At 48.8% G+C, this 18,221-nt stretch overlaps 6 protein-coding genes across 6 annotated transcripts; 4 read left to right on the forward strand and 2 right to left on the reverse strand.

Moving 5' to 3' along the window:
* Positions 1-1,234: 1,234 nt before the first annotated feature.
* On the forward strand, positions 1,235-4,256 carry BT62DRAFT_952138 (uncharacterized protein). Its single transcript, XM_043188220.1, has 2 exons — positions 1,235-2,894; positions 2,948-4,256. The coding sequence occupies exons 1-2, from the start codon at positions 1,278-1,280 to the stop codon at positions 4,139-4,141; spliced, it is 2,811 nt and encodes a 936-aa protein (XP_043037877.1). The 5' UTR covers positions 1,235-1,277; the 3' UTR covers positions 4,142-4,256.
* BT62DRAFT_952143 (scavenger mRNA decapping enzyme) lies at positions 4,158-5,713 on the reverse strand. The gene is made up of 8 exons (XM_043188221.1): positions 5,640-5,713; positions 5,356-5,588; positions 5,196-5,300; positions 5,027-5,127; positions 4,797-4,966; positions 4,633-4,746; positions 4,484-4,581; positions 4,158-4,430 (listed from the first exon to the last, which is right to left on the reverse strand). Exons 1-8 carry the CDS (start codon positions 5,692-5,694, stop codon positions 4,308-4,310), a joined length of 999 nt encoding a protein of 332 aa, XP_043037878.1. The 5' UTR covers positions 5,695-5,713; the 3' UTR covers positions 4,158-4,307.
* A 255-nt stretch (positions 5,714-5,968) lies between these two features.
* BT62DRAFT_899918 (uncharacterized protein) lies at positions 5,969-6,276 on the reverse strand (the record flags this gene model as incomplete). Its single annotated transcript, XM_043183388.1, has 2 exons — positions 5,969-6,030; positions 6,108-6,276. 2 exons carry the CDS (start codon positions 6,274-6,276, stop codon positions 5,969-5,971), a joined length of 231 nt encoding a protein of 76 aa, XP_043037879.1.
* Positions 6,277-8,347: 2,071 nt separating this feature from the next.
* BT62DRAFT_1077720 (uncharacterized protein) lies at positions 8,348-8,863 on the forward strand (the record flags this gene model as incomplete). Its single annotated transcript, XM_043179328.1, has 2 exons — positions 8,348-8,717; positions 8,767-8,863. The coding sequence occupies exons 1-2, from the start codon at positions 8,506-8,508 to the stop codon at positions 8,861-8,863; spliced, it is 309 nt and encodes a 102-aa protein (XP_043037880.1). The 5' UTR covers positions 8,348-8,505.
* A 76-nt stretch (positions 8,864-8,939) lies between these two features.
* Positions 8,940-16,619, forward strand: BT62DRAFT_934044 (uncharacterized protein). Its single transcript, XM_043186664.1, has 12 exons — positions 8,940-9,110; positions 9,165-9,247; positions 9,309-9,972; positions 10,023-10,268; positions 10,324-11,423; positions 11,476-12,326; positions 12,381-12,527; positions 12,579-12,682; positions 12,734-12,902; positions 12,955-15,807; positions 15,861-16,273; positions 16,329-16,619. The coding sequence occupies exons 1-12, from the start codon at positions 9,071-9,073 to the stop codon at positions 16,352-16,354; spliced, it is 6,696 nt and encodes a 2,231-aa protein (XP_043037881.1). The 5' UTR covers positions 8,940-9,070; the 3' UTR covers positions 16,355-16,619.
* Positions 16,620-17,061: 442 nt separating this feature from the next.
* Positions 17,062-17,728, forward strand: BT62DRAFT_1029404 (uncharacterized protein). Its single transcript, XM_043178317.1, has one exon. It carries the CDS (start codon positions 17,068-17,070, stop codon positions 17,272-17,274), a length of 207 nt encoding a protein of 68 aa, XP_043037882.1. The 5' UTR covers positions 17,062-17,067; the 3' UTR covers positions 17,275-17,728.
* The last annotated feature ends 493 nt before the right edge of the window (positions 17,729-18,221 follow it).

An 18,221-nucleotide genomic window follows, 5' to 3' on the forward strand; every position in this document is an offset into this window, starting at 1 on the left:
GATATTGAGAATGATATGTGAGCATATGTGAGAGTCATGAAATTTCCATTTATCATATAATAGTGTGAATGAATATAGTGGTGTGGGATCCAGTGGGAGCAGTGTGGTAATCAGTGTTGTGTCCATAGTCACCTGGGCAGTAGATGGGCATGGAATTGTTCCATCCACATATCCCCATAAGCCTTTACCACTGATAATTTCAGTGATCTTAATCTGCCAAAATGCAAGGTTTTTCCCATTGAACTGAGAGGCTTTGGGGAGTTGGGTAATGGAAGGGCTTATTGTTAACATGGTTAGAGATTACAGTTATTCATGTAAATAGTTGTGGGTATTGAGTCACTCTTGTGAGTAAATTATACTGCATATTCTCCTTGACTGATTCAGAGGCTAGGGCAGAGCCACATAACCTAATGTAAGATGAACAATGTAATCAGAACTAAGAAGCAAGTAAAGTATGCAAAGTATATGAGCTAGATAACACATATCTCAGTCAGCACAGTACAGGTGAAATGACTGAGATTGCAGAAGTAACTACATGGTATATATACTGTCAGTATGAAGTTTAGGGATATGGAAAAACAAAAGAGTCCATAATGAACAGCATACAATGTAGTCAGGACTGCATCAGGTATTACATGTCTCATTCAACACTCTTCAACATCTACTGTCTTTCTCAAGTTCACTTTTGAGAGGACTCACTGATCAGTGACATTTCACATCCAATAGAACATCTTTTGAAGAATCTGTCAATGTATGTACCATGTCTATCTTATATGACCTTTTACTAATCAGCATTTTTAGTTAGTGCTATTATTGCTGCTGGTAACACAATAGATTTTGTGATAGTGATGGTTGATTATGAGACCACCTTAAAGGTGTCAAGGAGAAAGTGGAAAAGGTGAATCACTATTTACAGGAATTAGTGCAGCTTTGTGAGTTTGAGCTTTCACTTCTAGAACTCTCAGGGTTTCCCTGCAATACCAAGACATATAAAAAATGATATTTCAGGAAATTTTCTTCTCAAAAAGTTCTTATTTCTGATATTGGAGATCCTCCTGTCTATCCTTTATTTCTCACTTTATACAATTAATTGCACACATCAATGGCAAAATATACCTTGTATTTCTCCACAGCCTCAGTGAGATCTGCAATTTGACTAAATTCTACCAATGCATGACCAAAATTACGTTATTGGTGCATGTTGATCAGTGTCTTCCTGAAGAATTCAGCCATCGTCATCGCGAACAGTGAGCTCGCTGGGCGACTCGTCAAACAAAATGGCGTGCTCGCTCTTGTCCATCCCTACAGTATCCCTTCTTTTGCTCTCTCTGATTTCAGCAGTACCCGTCCTGGCGTCCAGTGTCTTCGTCTCGGTTGAACTAGCAACACAACTCCCATTTGTTGCGCGCATCGGCGAGAACTACCTTTGGGCCATTTCCAACAGTACATTTAGCGGCTGCAGCGACGTGTTGAATCTCTCGACCTCGAGCTTACCTGCATGGCTGTCTTTTGACCGCGACTCAACCACATTCTATGGGAAACCGATGGCGGATGACGGAAACGACTCGAGCATTGACATTACAGTGACTGCTCGAGGCTGCGATTCCTCTGCCTCTTCATCTTTCTCTCTTTTCCTTACATCCAACCCTGCGCCTACTCTTAACACTCCCATTGCATCACAGTTTCGAACTTCTAATCCTTCGCTATCATCTGTATTCGAAATCAACGCAACTTCTGCGTTGGCGACGCCGAATCCTGCACTACGGATCCCACCAAAATGGTCTTTTAGCATCGGCTTTCAAGGAAACACCTTCACGTCACCGAACCGTCTGTATTACGCGGTGTTGCAAGCAGACGGCTCGCCTATTCCCTCTTGGATGCGGTATAGCTCCCAGGAATTTACTCTCGGAGGCGTTACTCCGATAAGGGATTCTTTGCCTCTACCTTCTACATACAGTCTGGTCCTGCATGCATCAGATGAAGAAGGAACAACGGCGATACAACAACAGTTCGATATTGTCTTAGCTGATCACGATGTTTCTTTATCTCGTTCAGTTCTCCCTACCATCAACATCACTGCCGACACACTTTTCAACCTGGCTCTAAACTCGTCGCTTGATTTCTTGGGTGTTTTAGTAGATGGCAAACCATTCCAACCCGAATATCTAGCTGATCTGTTGGTCGACACGTCTTGCTGTCCATGGTTATCGTATGATCACAAGACGAGGCATCTGTCTGGAAATCCCGCTTCGGACTTTCAGGCCTGCGAACCGGTTCTTCCCGTCAAGCTGGTCACCATCTTTAACGAGACGCTCCAGACGAACATTTCCATGGCGTTGGTGCCTTCCTATTTTTCTACGGACGCGATACCGGCTATCGTTGCCGGCAAAGATGGACACTTGCAATTTGATCTGAAGCCTTATTTCTCTAACACCAGCGGACCGAATGATGTTGACTTGAGCACTTCCTATGATCCTAATGAGGCCGGTAACACAGTGTACTTCGATGGTCAAACCGCCGTGCTGAATGGCACCATTCCAAGCACCTTTTCCAAGAAGCCTATTAACGTCACATTCGCTGCGTATTCCCGTATTACACATTCAACTTCACACACCAGTGTTTCCATCACCCTTTCTCCTTCCGATCACAAATCAGAGGATTTTGATGGCTCGGATCACCATGGCGGTCTCTCTGCTCACGCTAAGCTTGTACTGGGACTGAGCATAGCTTTCGGGGTAGTTGGTGGAATGCTTGGTCTTGGAATTCTTTTCGTATTGTTCAGGCGTTGTGCGCGAATTGAAGATACGGCTTTGGGAGGCCAAATGGGTCAGCAAGCTTCGTCTGATAAATGGTATGGTATCGAAGAAGGAAAGGGATACCGGTATTCAGAGAAAGTAAGTTTCCGCTATCTTGAGCCATTCTAAAACATTGACTTGTATATCATCAGCCGCCAGAGCATGCTCGAAGCCCTCTCAACTACGGAAATCTTGGTCTACATCGCATGTTGGAGAGAAGTCACTCCGATCTATCGTCCAATGATGGCAGTGCTACCACGCAGAGTCCCGGAGTAATGAGCAAACGGGAGTTCAGTACGAGGATTCGAGAAACCGTACGAACCGTCAGTGACAAATATGCACGATCACGGCGAGCTCCTCAGGCCCTCAGTCTGAACCGACCAGTCATTGGAAAACCAATATTAATTTCTGAGGTTCCGGTTTCTGGTTCTCCTCCTGATCCTTTCAGCGATTTCGACTCGGGTCCTGGCAGCAGTTTTTTGACGAGAACGTCATCGTCCTCCGATGATGGCTTTATTCCCCAGAGGCGACCTGACTGTTTAACTCGTTCTCCGCCCGCTGTTCATCTCGAGGATTGTCGAAATGAATCCAGGGACTCCATCGCATCGGTGGTCGCTCATGTCGCCGAATCTGTCGTGCAGACGGCGTTCAGGGCTAGCATACGAAGCGACATGTCTATATCTTCTGACCATCATGAACCTCTGCCGTCTCCTGTCGCACAGCGACCTCGTCTGGTACCTTTTACCAGTGCGATGCGCGTACCAGTTCCCAGTATGTCCATGACATCTCTTGATTCTCCCCAAGGCAGTTTCGAGGGCCCTCATTGGGTCCTGAGCCAGAAGGCGACGGTAGAGAAGCAGGAACAGACGCCATCCCCACGTATAAAGAAGAGCAGAAGCGGCGACGAACTTGCTATTGGTATTCACTGTGTGCAAGCGTTTGGCGTGGAAAATCCTGTAAACACTGTTGGATCGACGCTGACAGTTTCGACGAATGTCCGGTCCTCATTTTCTTCTCTAGAGTCTTCTCACCATGGGCATCAGACGGGCGAAATAGAAGTGGTGAAAATCGTAGCCAGAGTTGGGGAGCGGTTCAAATTCCGGATTGCCCTTGGGGCCACTTCTCCAGGCTCATTTGGTGGATCCCACAGATTGCAAGCGAGACTGGTGTCTGGGCAAATGTTACCGAAGTTCTTGCATGTTGATCTTAATGGGAGACGAGGATCGGGCGCCGTTGTGTTTTACGGTGTGCCCAGCACCGGAGATACCGGAGAGTTTGATACGGGCGTCTACGACGGTAATATATGTGTAGGCCGACTCTACTTGGAAGTCATTGGCAGGGAATGAGATCTCTCACCTTCCTCTTTTTTATTCTATTTTCTTGCGGACTATAACATGTATCAAGAGACCTTATCCAGTACTAGTACTCAGTAACCTCCCTACCATCTGTATCCTACATAGTATTCTCTATGCCCTTATTTACACTTGTCTTTCGTCACGGTCGAATTGGAAATCATTTCACCAGACTGCCTTGTGCTTCGATCATCGGCCTGTAGAGACCATGTTGTTCCCCCAGTCCATAAGTAAATGTCATGTGCTCCAGAATATCGATGCCACTTGCGGCCGTGGTCTCGAGCTGGTAGATGAAGCGGATCAGTCAAGGGGTATGTATCATAAGTTGACGCCCACCAGAGATATGACATCGTCCAAAAGATGTGCCTGCCCAACAGCCATACCAAATGCAGGGCCTTCATAGCCTGCATTGGCGATGTGAACATGGAAATGATCTGACTGGGAATTGGGAACAATCTTGGACAAAAAAGATGAAGGACACGAACAGTAACTGGGTTGATAATGGATCCACATCCTAAGTGAACCCGTCGGCAATCCCCATTTCTCTTGAACGACTCGATAGGCCTCCTTCCGAATGGATTTCAAGAGGGGAACATGCCCTAGAAGATAACTATCAGCCCGGCCGAAGCTCCTATACTCTACCTCCTACCAAGACGCAGATCGCGAAGACTGTGAATGGCAGGATCTCGCGCGATCGCGATTAAGTATAGGCTGCTAATGGTGTGTAGATCCCATTTCATGTCGGGCAGCAAGATAAATTCTGAAGAAGAGAACAACACGGCCTCTTGTTCAGCTTCCCCGGAGAGGATTTTTGTTACCCTGAAAATCATTATCAATGAGGACACCAACTGCGCAACAATAAGGAAGGGGCGGACTCACCAGCGTGTCCGAGCGGGGGGAAAGGTGTTGATGTAAGGTCTCACTACGCTGGCATATAGTTCTGGCGTCTCACGTACGAGGGTAGATTTCTGCGGGGAATACTGTTACTGTTTGTGAGTATCTAGATCGCCCTCCAGGGAGGCAAAAGCGTAGCAGGTACGCATGATACCTTCCAAACATGATCGTCTGTGGCGGGGCATATGATGTCAATTTTAACGTCCCCCTGCCGTTGGTGCTCCTCTGAGGGTGATAGCCAACCCGCGAGCCACGAGTACTGTACCAGGATATTAATTCAAGAACGGGTATCGACTGTGGGAGTTGCTACCTACGATGTCGGTTGATTGGATTAGCTTCACGCTGGTGACGATCGTCGGCCGCTCAGACTCGGAGTGGAAGAAAAGTTTGGCAAGCTCTGGAGCGAAAGCGGTCTTTTCGATGCGAATGATAGCCCTCAGGTTCTTTGATGTATATTCAATTCCGCGGGTCTCGGTACCGTCTGGACGGGTCAGCGACCAGGAGACGGGAAATGTCCCGAGCAAGGTTATCCTTTTCTTTTCGGGCTCTAATTTCGAAATTGTTAGTCCAGTGAGTCAGAGAGCAGGTGCAAGGGCACCTTCGTTCAAAGTCCTTTCAAATTTGAATGAATTGAGTGTAGACAGAACATCCATGATCAAAGTTCGGAGTAACTTGCGACGTACGGCTCAAATTCGTGGCACAAATGTACTGATGCAATATTATTTAGTTACCCCAGGGGATCGGGTCGCATATCTACACGCGAAAGCAACAACATGAACAGACAAAAAAAACAGAATATGCATCATCGACTACTAAACGGATAGCTAGCGTAGGTCTTCAATGTTCGTTCTACCGCCCCTATTACACAGCGATAACCCCTCTCATCGCTGCACTACTCGATGTCGCCACGTACCGCACGATAGCTCCTTATGATTTCCAGATGAGGATAGCAAGTGAGCCAACGTAGAAATAAATGAAATGTTTAGTTTCTGAGGGGATCCATGAGCAGACTGAGCGGGACGCGTCGAGGGCGGCCAGCCCCATCGGGAATGGCAGAAGTACTCACCATGTGTAACGTAGCTCCCAAAGTTCTTCCCAACGACGACGTGCCATGTAGGACCGTGTCTTCTATCAAACTCTTTCTTGATCTGGGCAGCAATGTCTTTCTCGATGTTGTACTTCTCGAGTGCTGCCGACGCGATGTCCACACTCTCCTGCTGCATCTCCTCGCTCATGTCCACATTCTTGATGATTGCCTTTGGTGCCGAGGTCCCGTCAGCAGCACGGGGGCCCGAGCCGGCATCAGTGGAGGACGAGGTGGGCGCGTCTGTTTTCTCTACCATCATGGTTGCGTATAGAGGTGATCTGGGCGATACGGTGAAACGAGGAAGCTTTTATACGGAAGAATGAGTACCCTTCTGTGATCTGCAGGGGAAATGAAATGGATGTGGTGGTGGAATGAGCCGGTCGTATGGCAAGAACCAGGACTGGAAATTGGGGCACGTGGCCTGGGCTTATATGACTTGGGCACGGACACTGGCAGGCAATCCACTCGCATGCACATGGTACCCATCCCCAACGGCTGCGGTCGTCCTCCTTTCGGGTTTCGGGCGATTTATTTACCACCAATCTGCCTTCCGTCTGGTTCGTTTTCCGTATGCTGGTTTGTCTGTAATCCTCGAGCTTTCGGACAGCACATGCATCCGTCCCACGGGTCTGCCACTACTTACTTACTATCCCATATCTGAACCGGTTCACGATTGCTGGTCTTTTCCAAACTCAGAGAAGCCGCTGCGGTGGCGTAGCGAAATAAAATTTATATAGTAATTGTCGTGATTTGCTTTCACCCTTTGTTTCCTCCGTGCTCAGGTCGTCTTGGCCATATGCCGCCTCCTCGTAAACTTGCTTGCCCTCGGTCTGACTGCATGCTCTGTCGTGGCGTGTAATCATAGAACACCGTGCCTTTCTGTTGCTCTCACCCTCGACTATCATCGTACCTGTTCTCGCCTGGCTAATAATGCGAGTTTGCCGCCTCGCATTCATAATACTATCAGGGAAGTTTCATCATCGATCTATTCTAGTGTTCTCATGATTCAATGCCGCTCCTTCTGCTCCATATGCTTACCAGTGTCCCTCAAAAACATTCTATTGGCCTCTTCACGTACACATAAATCCGAGAAGGCGCCTCGTTCCTCATGTTGACCATCACTTGAGCACCCACTCATGTGGACTGGCGTCGTGTTACGCTTGATACAATGCACAGGCCACATGTTCGCATTCGCTATACTTCTCTCATTCAATGTTGTTGACCTCAGGCTCTATTTTACGTTCTGATTAGACACTATCGCGTTAATCCGCAGTCTCCGAGTCCAATGTTATCTCCTGGTTATCATAGATCACGCATCGGGGAGGACGCGTATTTCCTGTGATGATCTATCATACGGGTCCTGGGAAAGCACAACAGCGTCGGAATGCTCACGGAAGCTCAACTCAAAGCTCATTTTAGCTATCTTTGCTTGCTGATGTAGAGGGCACTCTTGGCAATCTGGTTGGAAATCGATAGCACCTCTGAAGCGTGCTGGACAAGATGTGTTCAAGATTACCACGATTAGTATGGCCTATGGTCATCACATTTCCTGACATACTTCTTTTTCACAAGCCATGACATTCCCTTCAAATAGATCTGATTTATTCGTCAAAACCGTCACGATCAATAACGATTCGAAGTAAATTGCTAAACAGCCGTACGAGCCCGGACCCCATGAAAAAAGAGCGCGGCCAATTTCCTGTGAGAATATACGCACGCTGCAAGAAGTGGGGGCCCAATATGTTACATGTAATTTGCCCGATAACTGGATGTGAGTAACTCCTCATACGGCACATGATGCAATGCTCTAGAACGAATTCAGAGCGCGTTGCTGTGCGCGGTCCATTTACGGCTCGTATACGCCCCACCGCTTTGCAGATGGTACCGCTATGTAATGTGCATGCTATTTAATTTTCACAGGGACGGCCACGAAATGCCACCTGGTGAGAAATAAACAGCCAGTTCGTCTTGGAAATGGTTTCGCGAGGGTTATGGACTCGTTCTAGATTTGTATGCTCAAGTCTTCCAAGTCCTCCATGAGATGATGACCTGATCCAGGTTGTGTATCGCGTTGGTCTGCCGAAGCTTCTGCCAAATAGCAGCGGACCGGGAGATTTTGGTTCCGCTCTGATAGGCTGGGAAGGGGAGGGGTTGGTGACAGCATCTACTCTGGTTCACTTGAAGATTAATGAAGATTTACACTATGAACAGATATTAGTGCGAAATGCATTAAATAATGCCAACATTTAAGGATACAATATTCCGTGATCGGTATTTTGTTGTGCTGAGATCGCGGCTAGTGGTAACGGAGAATCGTTATCGGTAAATTAATCTATCATCAATCAGCTGTGTTGAGTGACGTCCAAAGATTGCCTCTATGATTTCGCCGGATCTAGGGGTGGCGTCCATGGCTATCGCGCTGGCACCGGGATTTGCTATCAGTGTTTTCATATCCATATTTTACGACCTTTCGTTGTTTTCGAAGCCCAGAGCCACGGATAATGTTACAGCTCCCCCAACTCGCGCCCGAATACCTGGGATAGGCCATTATACGAGATATTTGGGGCATCACCGCGTCGACATAGGCCGGTAATTATCCCCAGAAGAAGAAAAAGAGGTTATTGACTGCTGTAAAAAGATACATACCAATATCGACCAGTAGAACTGTACATTTTCCTACAGACTTAGAAAAGAAAGCACCAGTGTCGACTCCGATGACCAGGCAGACTCCGTAGATGCATAGGCAAAGAATAACGCGGGACTTTGTAGTGGGACCGGATGAGGTAAGCAACGAGATTTTTGGGGCGCTTCCGATCATTGACCCCAGTAAAAGCTGCGTGATCCTCTGCTTTTCTTTCATTACTTCCACTGGGTCCGCTTTCTTAACAACCAGTTCGACCTTCCTCGTCGTTCTGCACGTCTAGCACCCACTCTGAACAGCCATGTCGGCCTACGATCACTCCAGAGTGCAGCAATTCATCGGTATACCCTCCTTTTCGCGTGCTTTCATGTGGGGCTAACGTGTATTTCTCGAAGGCGGCAACTCGTTGGACGCGGCTCCATTGAGTAACATGCTTGATTTTGTCAAAGCGCACGGAGGTCATACTGTGATCACCAAAGTTCGTAGAAATACAAATTACGGCTGTGGGAGGTAGCTCATCATCATCATCATCATCATAGGTCCTCATCGCGAACAACGGTATTGCTGCCGTCAAAGAGATTCGTTCCATACGTCAATGGAGCTACGAGACGTTCGGACGAGAACGTGAGGTTGAGTTCACCGTTATGGCGACTCCAGAAGACTTGAAAGTCAACGCCGAGTACATTCGTATGGCTGACAGGTATGTCGAGGTCCCGGGAGGTTCCAACAACAACAACTACGCCAATGTCGATCTCATTGTCGATATCGCTGAACGTGCAGGCGTGCATGCCGTCTGGGCTGGATGGGGTCATGCCTCCGAGAACCCACGTCTGCCGGAGAGTTTGGCGGCCAGCAAACACAAGATTGTGTTCATTGGTCCCCCGGGAACTGCGATGAGGAGCTTGGGAGACAAGATATCGAGTACCATCGTCGCTCAACATGCTCAGGTTCCTACCATGCCTTGGTCAGGCACTGGCATCTCCGACACTATCCTTTCGAAGGAGGGTTATGTCACCGTTCCTGACAAAGCATATATGGACGCTTGTGTCACTTCGGTTGAGGAAGGCTTGAAGAGGTCGAAGGAGATAGGGTACCCTATCATGATCAAGGCCAGTGAAGGTGGAGGCGGAAAGGGTATACGAAAGGTGGATAGTCCAGAAGGATTCAAGAACGCATTTCACGCTGTTGCTGGTGAAATTCCTGGTGTGTTACCATCTTGTGTCGTATTTCCTGCTTTGTTGATCGCGAGATAGGGTCTCCAATATTCATCATGAAGCTCGCCGGACAGGCACGCCACTTGGAAGTTCAGCTTCTTGCTGATCAATACGGAAATGCCATCTCCCTCTTTGGACGTGATTGTTCCGTCCAACGACGTCACCAGAAAATCATTGAAGAGGCGCCCGTGACGATCGCACCAGAGGCTACTTTCGAACAGATGGAGAGGGCTGCTGTTCGTCTGGCTAAGTTAGTGGGATATGTCAGTGCAGGGACTGTCGAATGTTCGTTTTACCACTTTCTTCCTTCTTTCGTTGTTCCATTTATGCATTTCCTTAGACCTGTATAGTCATGCAGAAGACTATTTCTATTTCCTTGAACTGAACCCACGTCTCCAAGTCGAGCATCCGACTACCGAGATGGTGTCAGGTGTCAATTTACCTGCCGCACAACTCCAAGTTGCCATGGGTATTCCTCTTCATCGTATCCGTCATATCCGCCAACTCTACGGTGTCGCACCAAACGCCTCTTCCGAGATCGACTTTGACATGATCAAGCCTGACGCCAACCAGCTTCAGCGCAAGCCCCGCCCCAAAGGGCACGTCGTTGCCGTTCGTATCACTGCTGAGAATCCTGATGCTGGGTTCAAACCATCCTCCGGTTCTCTGCAAGAACTGAACTTCCGTTCTAGCACGAACGTTTGGGGTTACTTTTCTGTTAGTACTGCCGGTGGATTGCACGAGTTTGCGGACTCGCAGTTCGGTCACATCTTTGCTTATGGCGAGGACCGAAGCGAGAGTAGAAAGAACATGATCATTGCTTTGAAGGAGATCAGCATCCGTGGAGAGTTCCGGACGACTGTCGAGTATCTGATCAAGCTGTTGGAATTAGAGGCGTTCAAGAATAACACCATTACCACTGGATGGCTCGACTCCCTAATCAGCAACAGGCTTACTGCAGAGCGGCCCGACGCCACCTTGGCTGTTATTTCCGGTGCTGTTACCAAAGCATACCTGGCCTCTGAGGCGTGCTGGACCGAGTACAAGCGCATTCTGGACAAAGGCCAAGTTCCTTCTCGAGATACCTTGAAGACGATTTTCAGCATTGACTTCATCTATGAGAACGTCCGATACTCGTTCACTGCTGCTCGTTCTTCTATGACCGTATGGACTCTCTACCTCAATGGTGGACGGACTATGGTCGGCGCACGCCCTCTGGCCGATGGTGGATTGCTCGTTTTGTTGGACGGAAAGAGTCACTCTGTGTACTGGCAGGAGGAAGTTGGTGCGTTGCGGTTGATGGTTGACGCCAAGACCTGCTTGATCGAGCAAGAAAATGATCCTACCCAACTAAGGAGTCCAAGTCCCGGAAAGCTCATCCGGTACTTTGTCGACAGTGGTGATCATATCAATGCTGGTGAACCGTATGCTGAGATTGAGGTGAGAGCTTTATACATGACAGTTCTTTGTCGTACTGAAATGTTATTCCCAGGTTATGAAAATGTACATGCCGCTTGTCGCCTCAGAAGATGGTATCGTTCAGTTCATCAAGCAGCCTGGTGTCAGCCTCGAACCTGGAGATCTTGTTGGAATCCTCACCCTCGATGACCCTGCCCGTGTCAAGCACGCTAAGCCTTTTGAGGGCCTTCTTCCCTCGATGGGCACGCCTGGTGTCGTCGGCAACAAGCCTCACCAACGCTTGGTCTATTGTTTGACTCTTCTCAATGACATCCTGGATGGCTTCGACAACCAGGCAACCATGGCATCCACCGTCAGAGATTTGATTGAAGTTCTCCATGACCAAGACCTGCCCTACTCCGAAGTTCGTGCCATCCTGTCGGCTCTTTCGGGTCGTATGCCATCCAAGTTAGAGGACAGCATACGTGCGGCTCTTGATTCGGCTAAGGCTAAGGGAGATAACCAAGAATTCCCCGCCCTTAGAATCAAGAAACTTCTCGAACACTATATTCTGGATCATGTTCTTCCTCAGGACAGGACAATGTTCCGTGCTCAACTTGGCGATCTCTTTGACGTCATTGATCGATTTATCAGCGGCTTGAAGGGACACGAGACCGAGACGATCACGAACCTTTTGGCGCGTTACGAGGCCACTGAGAAGCTCTTTGGTGGAAGCATAGAAGCTCGTGTTTTAGCTCTCCGTGATCAATACAAGGACGATTCAGACAAGGTCGTCGCCCTTGTTCTGAGCCATATCAAGGTCCAGAGCAAGGCAAAGCTTGTCATGGCTCTCCTTGATCATGTCAAGACTGGCGGCCTCGCTGTATCGGACCCAGAAAGCCGACTCTACCAGGTTCTGCAAGGCCTTGCTGCTCTCGAAGCGAAGTACGAGGTTCACTACTTGCTCTTATATCAATCCTGATCTTCTTTTCTGTTTAGATCCTCGACGTCTGTGTCTCTGAAGGCTCGTGAAGTATTGATCTTTGGCCAGATGCCATCATACGAAGAACGCATGACGCAAATGGAGTCTGTCCTCAAGAATTCGGTCACGAACCAGTACTATGGCGAGCAAGGCCGGGGCCGAAGGTCCGTTGCTTCAGATCGATATTGTGCAATTAGATCTAATGCTTAATATAGGACTCCTTCTGCTGAAGTGTTGAAGGAACTTAGTGACTCTCAATTCACTGTATATGATGTGCTTCCGACATTCTTCAACCACCCAGACCCTATGGTCACCCTTGGTTTGTTATTTATATCACACTCTATTTGCTGATCTTCTGATTCATCATCAGCCGCGTTCGAGGTGTATGTCCGTCGTGCATATCGAGCATACAGTGTGCTTTCAATTGACTATGAAGAGGGTGATACCCTAGATGATGGCGAGATCCCAAGTGTTCTTACGTGGCGGTTCAATATTGGGCAATCTCACTCTCCTCCGTCAACACCGCGTATCGCTTTTGGGTGAGTGACTCACGTTACACAATTATGTCCATCTCACTTAAGAGCATTATAGCGAACCTCGTCGCTCTGGTTCAGTCAGCGACCTTACGTACTTGATCTCCAAGAACCAGGCGCAGCCCATCCGCACTGGTGCTATCGCTTCCTTCCCCGACTTTGCTGCCCTTGTGCGCGGTTTCGGCAAAGTGGCTTCAATGTTGCCACTGTTCGATGCCGAGGAACACGAGCAACGTCATGGAAGAGATGGCCAGCCGCCTAACGTCATCAACATCGCTTTACGTCTATTTAATAAAGAGGACGATATGCCCGAGGATGACTGGTTTGCCAAGATCACTCCGTTTATCAACGAACAGCGCGAAATTCTGGATCGTCGTGGCGTTCGCCGTGTCTCCATTCTCCTTTGCCGACAAGGTCAATACCCTGTTTATGTTACCTTACGCGAGGTCGATGGTGTGTGGGGTGAGGAGCAGGCTATTCGTAACATCGAACCTGCCCTCGCTTTCCAAATAGAATTGAGCCGTCTCAAGAACTATATCTTGAAACCTGTGTTCGTCGAGAGCAAGCAAGTTCACATGTACCATGCTGTTGCGAGGGAGAATCAGCTGGACAACCGGTTCTTCATCCGAGCGTTGGTCCGACCTGGTCGCCTCCGTGGTACCATGAGCACGGCCGAGTACCTCATCTCTGAGACCGACAGGCTCATCACGTCTATTTTGGACGGTCTCGAGTTTGTCTCTGCCCAGTATCGCAATGCCGACTGCAACAATATCTTCATCAACTTCGTCTACACACTCGCTGTGACCTACGAGGATGTTCTAGCTGCCATCTCTGGTTTCATTGAGCGCCATGGCAAACGGTTGTGGCGTCTGCATGTTACTGGTTCTGAAATCAGGATCGCTCTGGAGGATGATGAAGGGAACGTAACTCCCATTCGTTGTATCCTTGAAAATGTGTCCGGCTTCATCGTGAACTACAACGCCTACCAGGAGATCACGACGGACAAGGGCACGACCATTCTCAAGTCGATTGGTGAGAAGGGCCCTCTTCACCTCCAACCCGTCCATCAAGCATACCCTACGAAGGAGTCTTTGCAGCCCAAGCGGTATCAAGCCCATTTGATCGGCACCACTTACGTCTACGACTTCCCCGACCTCTTCTCGAAGGCATTGCAAAACGTTTGGGTGAAGGCACGCAAGACTGATTCGTCTCTTGTGCCGCCGAAGGTGTTCTTGGAGTCTAGGGAGCTTGTTCTTGATGAACATGACCAGATTACCGAAGTAGACCGTGCTCCGGGAAATAATACTTTCGGAATGGTTGCTTGGGTATTTACTATGAAGACTCCGGAGTATCCCAACGGAAGAAGGGTGGTTGCAGTTGCCAATGACATCACCTTCAAAATCGGTTCATTTGGACCGCTTGAAGACCAATTCTTCTACCTCGTCACCCAATACGCCAGGGACCATGGTATTCCTCGCATTTACCTATCTGCCAACTCAGGTGCCCGACTTGGTGTTGCTGATGAAGTCGTACCGCTGTTCTCTGCTGCATGGAACGACGACGCGCAGCCGGAAAAGGGCGTAAACTACCTCTATCTGACACACGAGAACTTCCTCAAATTGCAAGAGAAGGGTCCTTCCGTTAAGACGGTCGAGATCCACGAGAACGGAGAACGCCGCCACAAGATCACCGACATTATTGGTCTGCAGGATGGTTTGGGAGTGGAGTCGTTGAAAGGCTCTGGTCTCATTGCTGGAGAGACGTCGCGCGCCTATGATGATATCTTCACAATCACTTTGGTTACCGCCCGTTCTGTCGGTATTGGTGCCTATCTTGTTCGTCTCGGAGAGCGTGCTGTACAAGTAGAGGGTCAACCTATTATCCTGACTGGTGCCGGAGCACTTAATAAAGTGCTTGGCCGAGAGGTTTACACCTCAAACTTGCAACTCGGTGGTACCCAGATCATGTTCAAGAACGGTGTTTCGCACCTTACGGCCAGTAGCGATCTCCAAGGTGCTACTCAAATCTTGGAGTGGATGTCCTATGTTCCGGATGTCAAGGACGGTGCCATTCCGGTTCGTGAAACCCCCGATAGCTGGGACCGTGACATCGGCTACACACCGCCGAAGGGACCATACGATCCTCGTTGGTTCATCGAAGGAAAAGAGGATGAGACTTCGTCGGAGTGGCTCAGTGGATTCTTTGACAAAGGTTCCTTCCAGGAGACATTGAGTGGTTGGGGACAAACAGTTGTCGTTGGTAGGGCACGTCTTGGCGGTATTCCTATGGGTGTGATTGCCGTGGAGACTCGCACCATCGAGCGCATAGTCCCTGCTGATCCCGCCAACCCGGCCTCGTTTGAGCAACACATCATGGAGGCCGGTCAAGTATGGTACCCCAATTCCGCCTACAAGACTGCCCAGGCAATCTTTGACTTTAACCGAGAAGGTCTTCCTCTCATCGTCTTTGCCAACTGGCGTGGTTTCTCTGGAGGTCAACAGGATATGTACGATGAAGTCTTGAAGCAAGGCTCGAAGATCGTCGACGGTCTCTCAAGCTACAAGCAACCCGTCTTCGTTTATATCGTTCCTAATGGCGAACTTCGTGGTGGTGCTTGGGTCGTTCTTGATCCTTCTATCAACAAGGAGCAGATGGAGATGTACGCTGACATTGACGCTCGTGCTGGTGTTCTGGAACCTGAGGGTATCGTAGAGATCAAGATGCGTCGTGACAAGTTGCTTGGACTGATGGAACGACTTGATGAGACCTATGCTTCTCTCAAGCGCGATAGCAAGGACAGCGGCAAGACACCCGACGAGCGCGCTGCTGCCAGTGCTGCGTTGTCCAACCGTGAGCAGCTGCTGACACCAACGTATAAGCAGATTGCCACTCTGTTTGCTGATCTCCACGAGTAAGTTCAGTTTCATTCAGTGTCGTTGCCGAAAATTGATAGTTTTTCTCTAGCCGTACTGGTCGCATGGAAGCCAAGGGCTGTGCAAAACCAGCCGTGTGGAAAGACGCACGTCGACACTTCTACTGGGCTGTGCGAGCGCGGGTTGCACGGTCTGCTGCTCTTCGCGAACTCGCCGATGCCAGCCCTGGAGCTACGTACGAGTACCGTGCCAGGCTTCTCGATACCCTTGCCTCGCTCGAGCCGACAACGCCTTACCGGCAGATGGCTGAAAATTTAGAAGATTTGGACCTCGCACCCACGATCGTTCAACTACGCGCTGACCATCTGCTACGGCGTCTATTGGAGCTTTCCAAGGAAGATCGCAAAGCAACAATGAACAGTATCATGCGTCTGGCAGACAATATGTCTGAAGACGAGAAGACATCGTTGATTGGCGTTCTACAAACCTCCTCTCGTTCACCAGGTTAGCTACGTTCAATTCCTTCCATGTTCACTGTCGCTGAGTGTCCTTTATTTAGGGCCTCCTTCGTACGCTCACTCGTAAAATGTGTAACCTGCACTCGCCTCTTAGTTGTAATTATATCATTTGTTCTCTTTCACTCAATACGTTTACCCTCAATTGCTGTATAACCACTTCGACATACATAGACATACTTTATTTTGCTCACGCATTGCTTTACATGATCGGATGTCCACCTCCATAAGTCTAATCGTACTTCTTCATTGTGTATCAGACAGCCGCGAAAGAATCCATAAGAAGTCAGAAACCCGTCGGGTTTTCTTTGTGTAGTGAGCTAAGTATCACAAACGATGTACATATTGTTAAATAATGAGGAGACGTGTATGATATGAAGTCCAACCCCCTCCAAAAGGGTACGTGACATGCAAATTTTTTTTCTGCCACCAACTAATCAATCGTGCTGGCGGTATTTTCCGATTTTTGAATAAGCAATTGTCCACTCCACGCGATCCCAACATGTCCGTGCCACCCAACCATCGTATCGAACCTGCGCGATTGCAGATATTTCAACTTGATGCGTGTGGTCTGGAAAGCAAGAGAATGTAGAAAATGGAAAACAAAACAGAAGAGAAGAAAACTTAGCTCTGAAACTCCGCGGGACTTTTTCGTCTTGCGAAAAGAAGAATCAGAGACTGTTGTCTCCTTTGCATCGCAAGCGTGGCGAATATCTTGGCCTGACACCGTGGGGAGAAGGTCGCGGCGGTAAAGCTGGCGGAGGACCCATTGGATGTCCAGATATGACCCGTACCTATGTCGACAAAGGACGTCTTTACCTGAAAGAATGCCTTGGCGGTGGCGCTTTTGGCAGCCTGTTTCACGCACTGGACCTCAAGACAATCGCTTGCCCGAAGCATATGTGTGCCATTAAATGCATACAAGCCGATGGAAACTATGGATGCTCCAATAGAATTCGTTCTACACCCCAAAGCCTCCCAGCGCTCTAATATCGTTGGTCTTCAAGACCTCTTCTGACGACGGCCGTATGGATTTCTGTTCTGAAGGCGACTTCTACAATGCTATCCAGAGAGGCGCATTTTTAGACCACAATGAACGTATCTGGTCGATATTTATTCAGATCCTGGACGCCGTCGCACATTATCACGATCTGGGCATGTACCATCGGGATCTCAAGCCAGAGAATATCCTTTGCGCCACGGATCAAGCACCATAAACGAAGTACATATAATTAAATAATGAGAAGAGGTGTATGATATGAAGTCCAACCCCCTCCAAAAAGGTACGTGAGATTTGAATTTTTTTTCGGCCACCAACGAGGACTGCCGCCACTGTTATCACCTCAAAGAACAGCCCCGCCCCCACTCGCCACCGTCAATCCCATTCGAACTTCAGCCCAGGGAGAGCGAAGGTGCCCTCCGCCACCGCTTCGACCTCATCACGGTACCGCAGTCCCACCAAAGTTCGGGCTTCAAACCAGGGACGGCGAAAGGGCCCTCCGCCACCATTACCGCCACCTAGGTGATCTTCTCGTGGTATTGCAACCCTGCCTCCGCTGGCGGTCATCAAGCCCGTTCGGGTTCCAGACTTTGTTCTGATCACCAATGTGAGAAGACATCTGAAGGGGAAATGAGCACGAGAAGACAGGAAGGAGATGAAATGTTAAGATTCTAAAAGTCGATAAAGAAGACTATCAAAGCCTTTTTTTTGCAGATAAAATTGTTGTTGAAAGAAAAGAGCAGGGGGACTGTCAAAGTCTCCATGCTCAGGAGATAGTGGGGGTAGGAGGTCAAAGAGCAAAAAGGGGATTTCTGATTCGATGGGCGCCTTATGAGTACCCCTGTGAAGCCAAAAGGAAGCACCATGTCAAAGACACGCAATCATGTAAAAAAATTCAGCGAACAGCGCGCTTGGACAGAGAGCGTCGCGGTCGAAG

Source organism: Guyanagaster necrorhizus (assembly GCF_019112545.1).
Source record: "Guyanagaster necrorhizus MCA 3950 unplaced genomic scaffold BT62scaffold_18, whole genome shotgun sequence".
NCBI classification, from domain to species: Eukaryota; Fungi; Basidiomycota; class Agaricomycetes; order Agaricales; family Physalacriaceae; genus Guyanagaster; species Guyanagaster necrorhizus.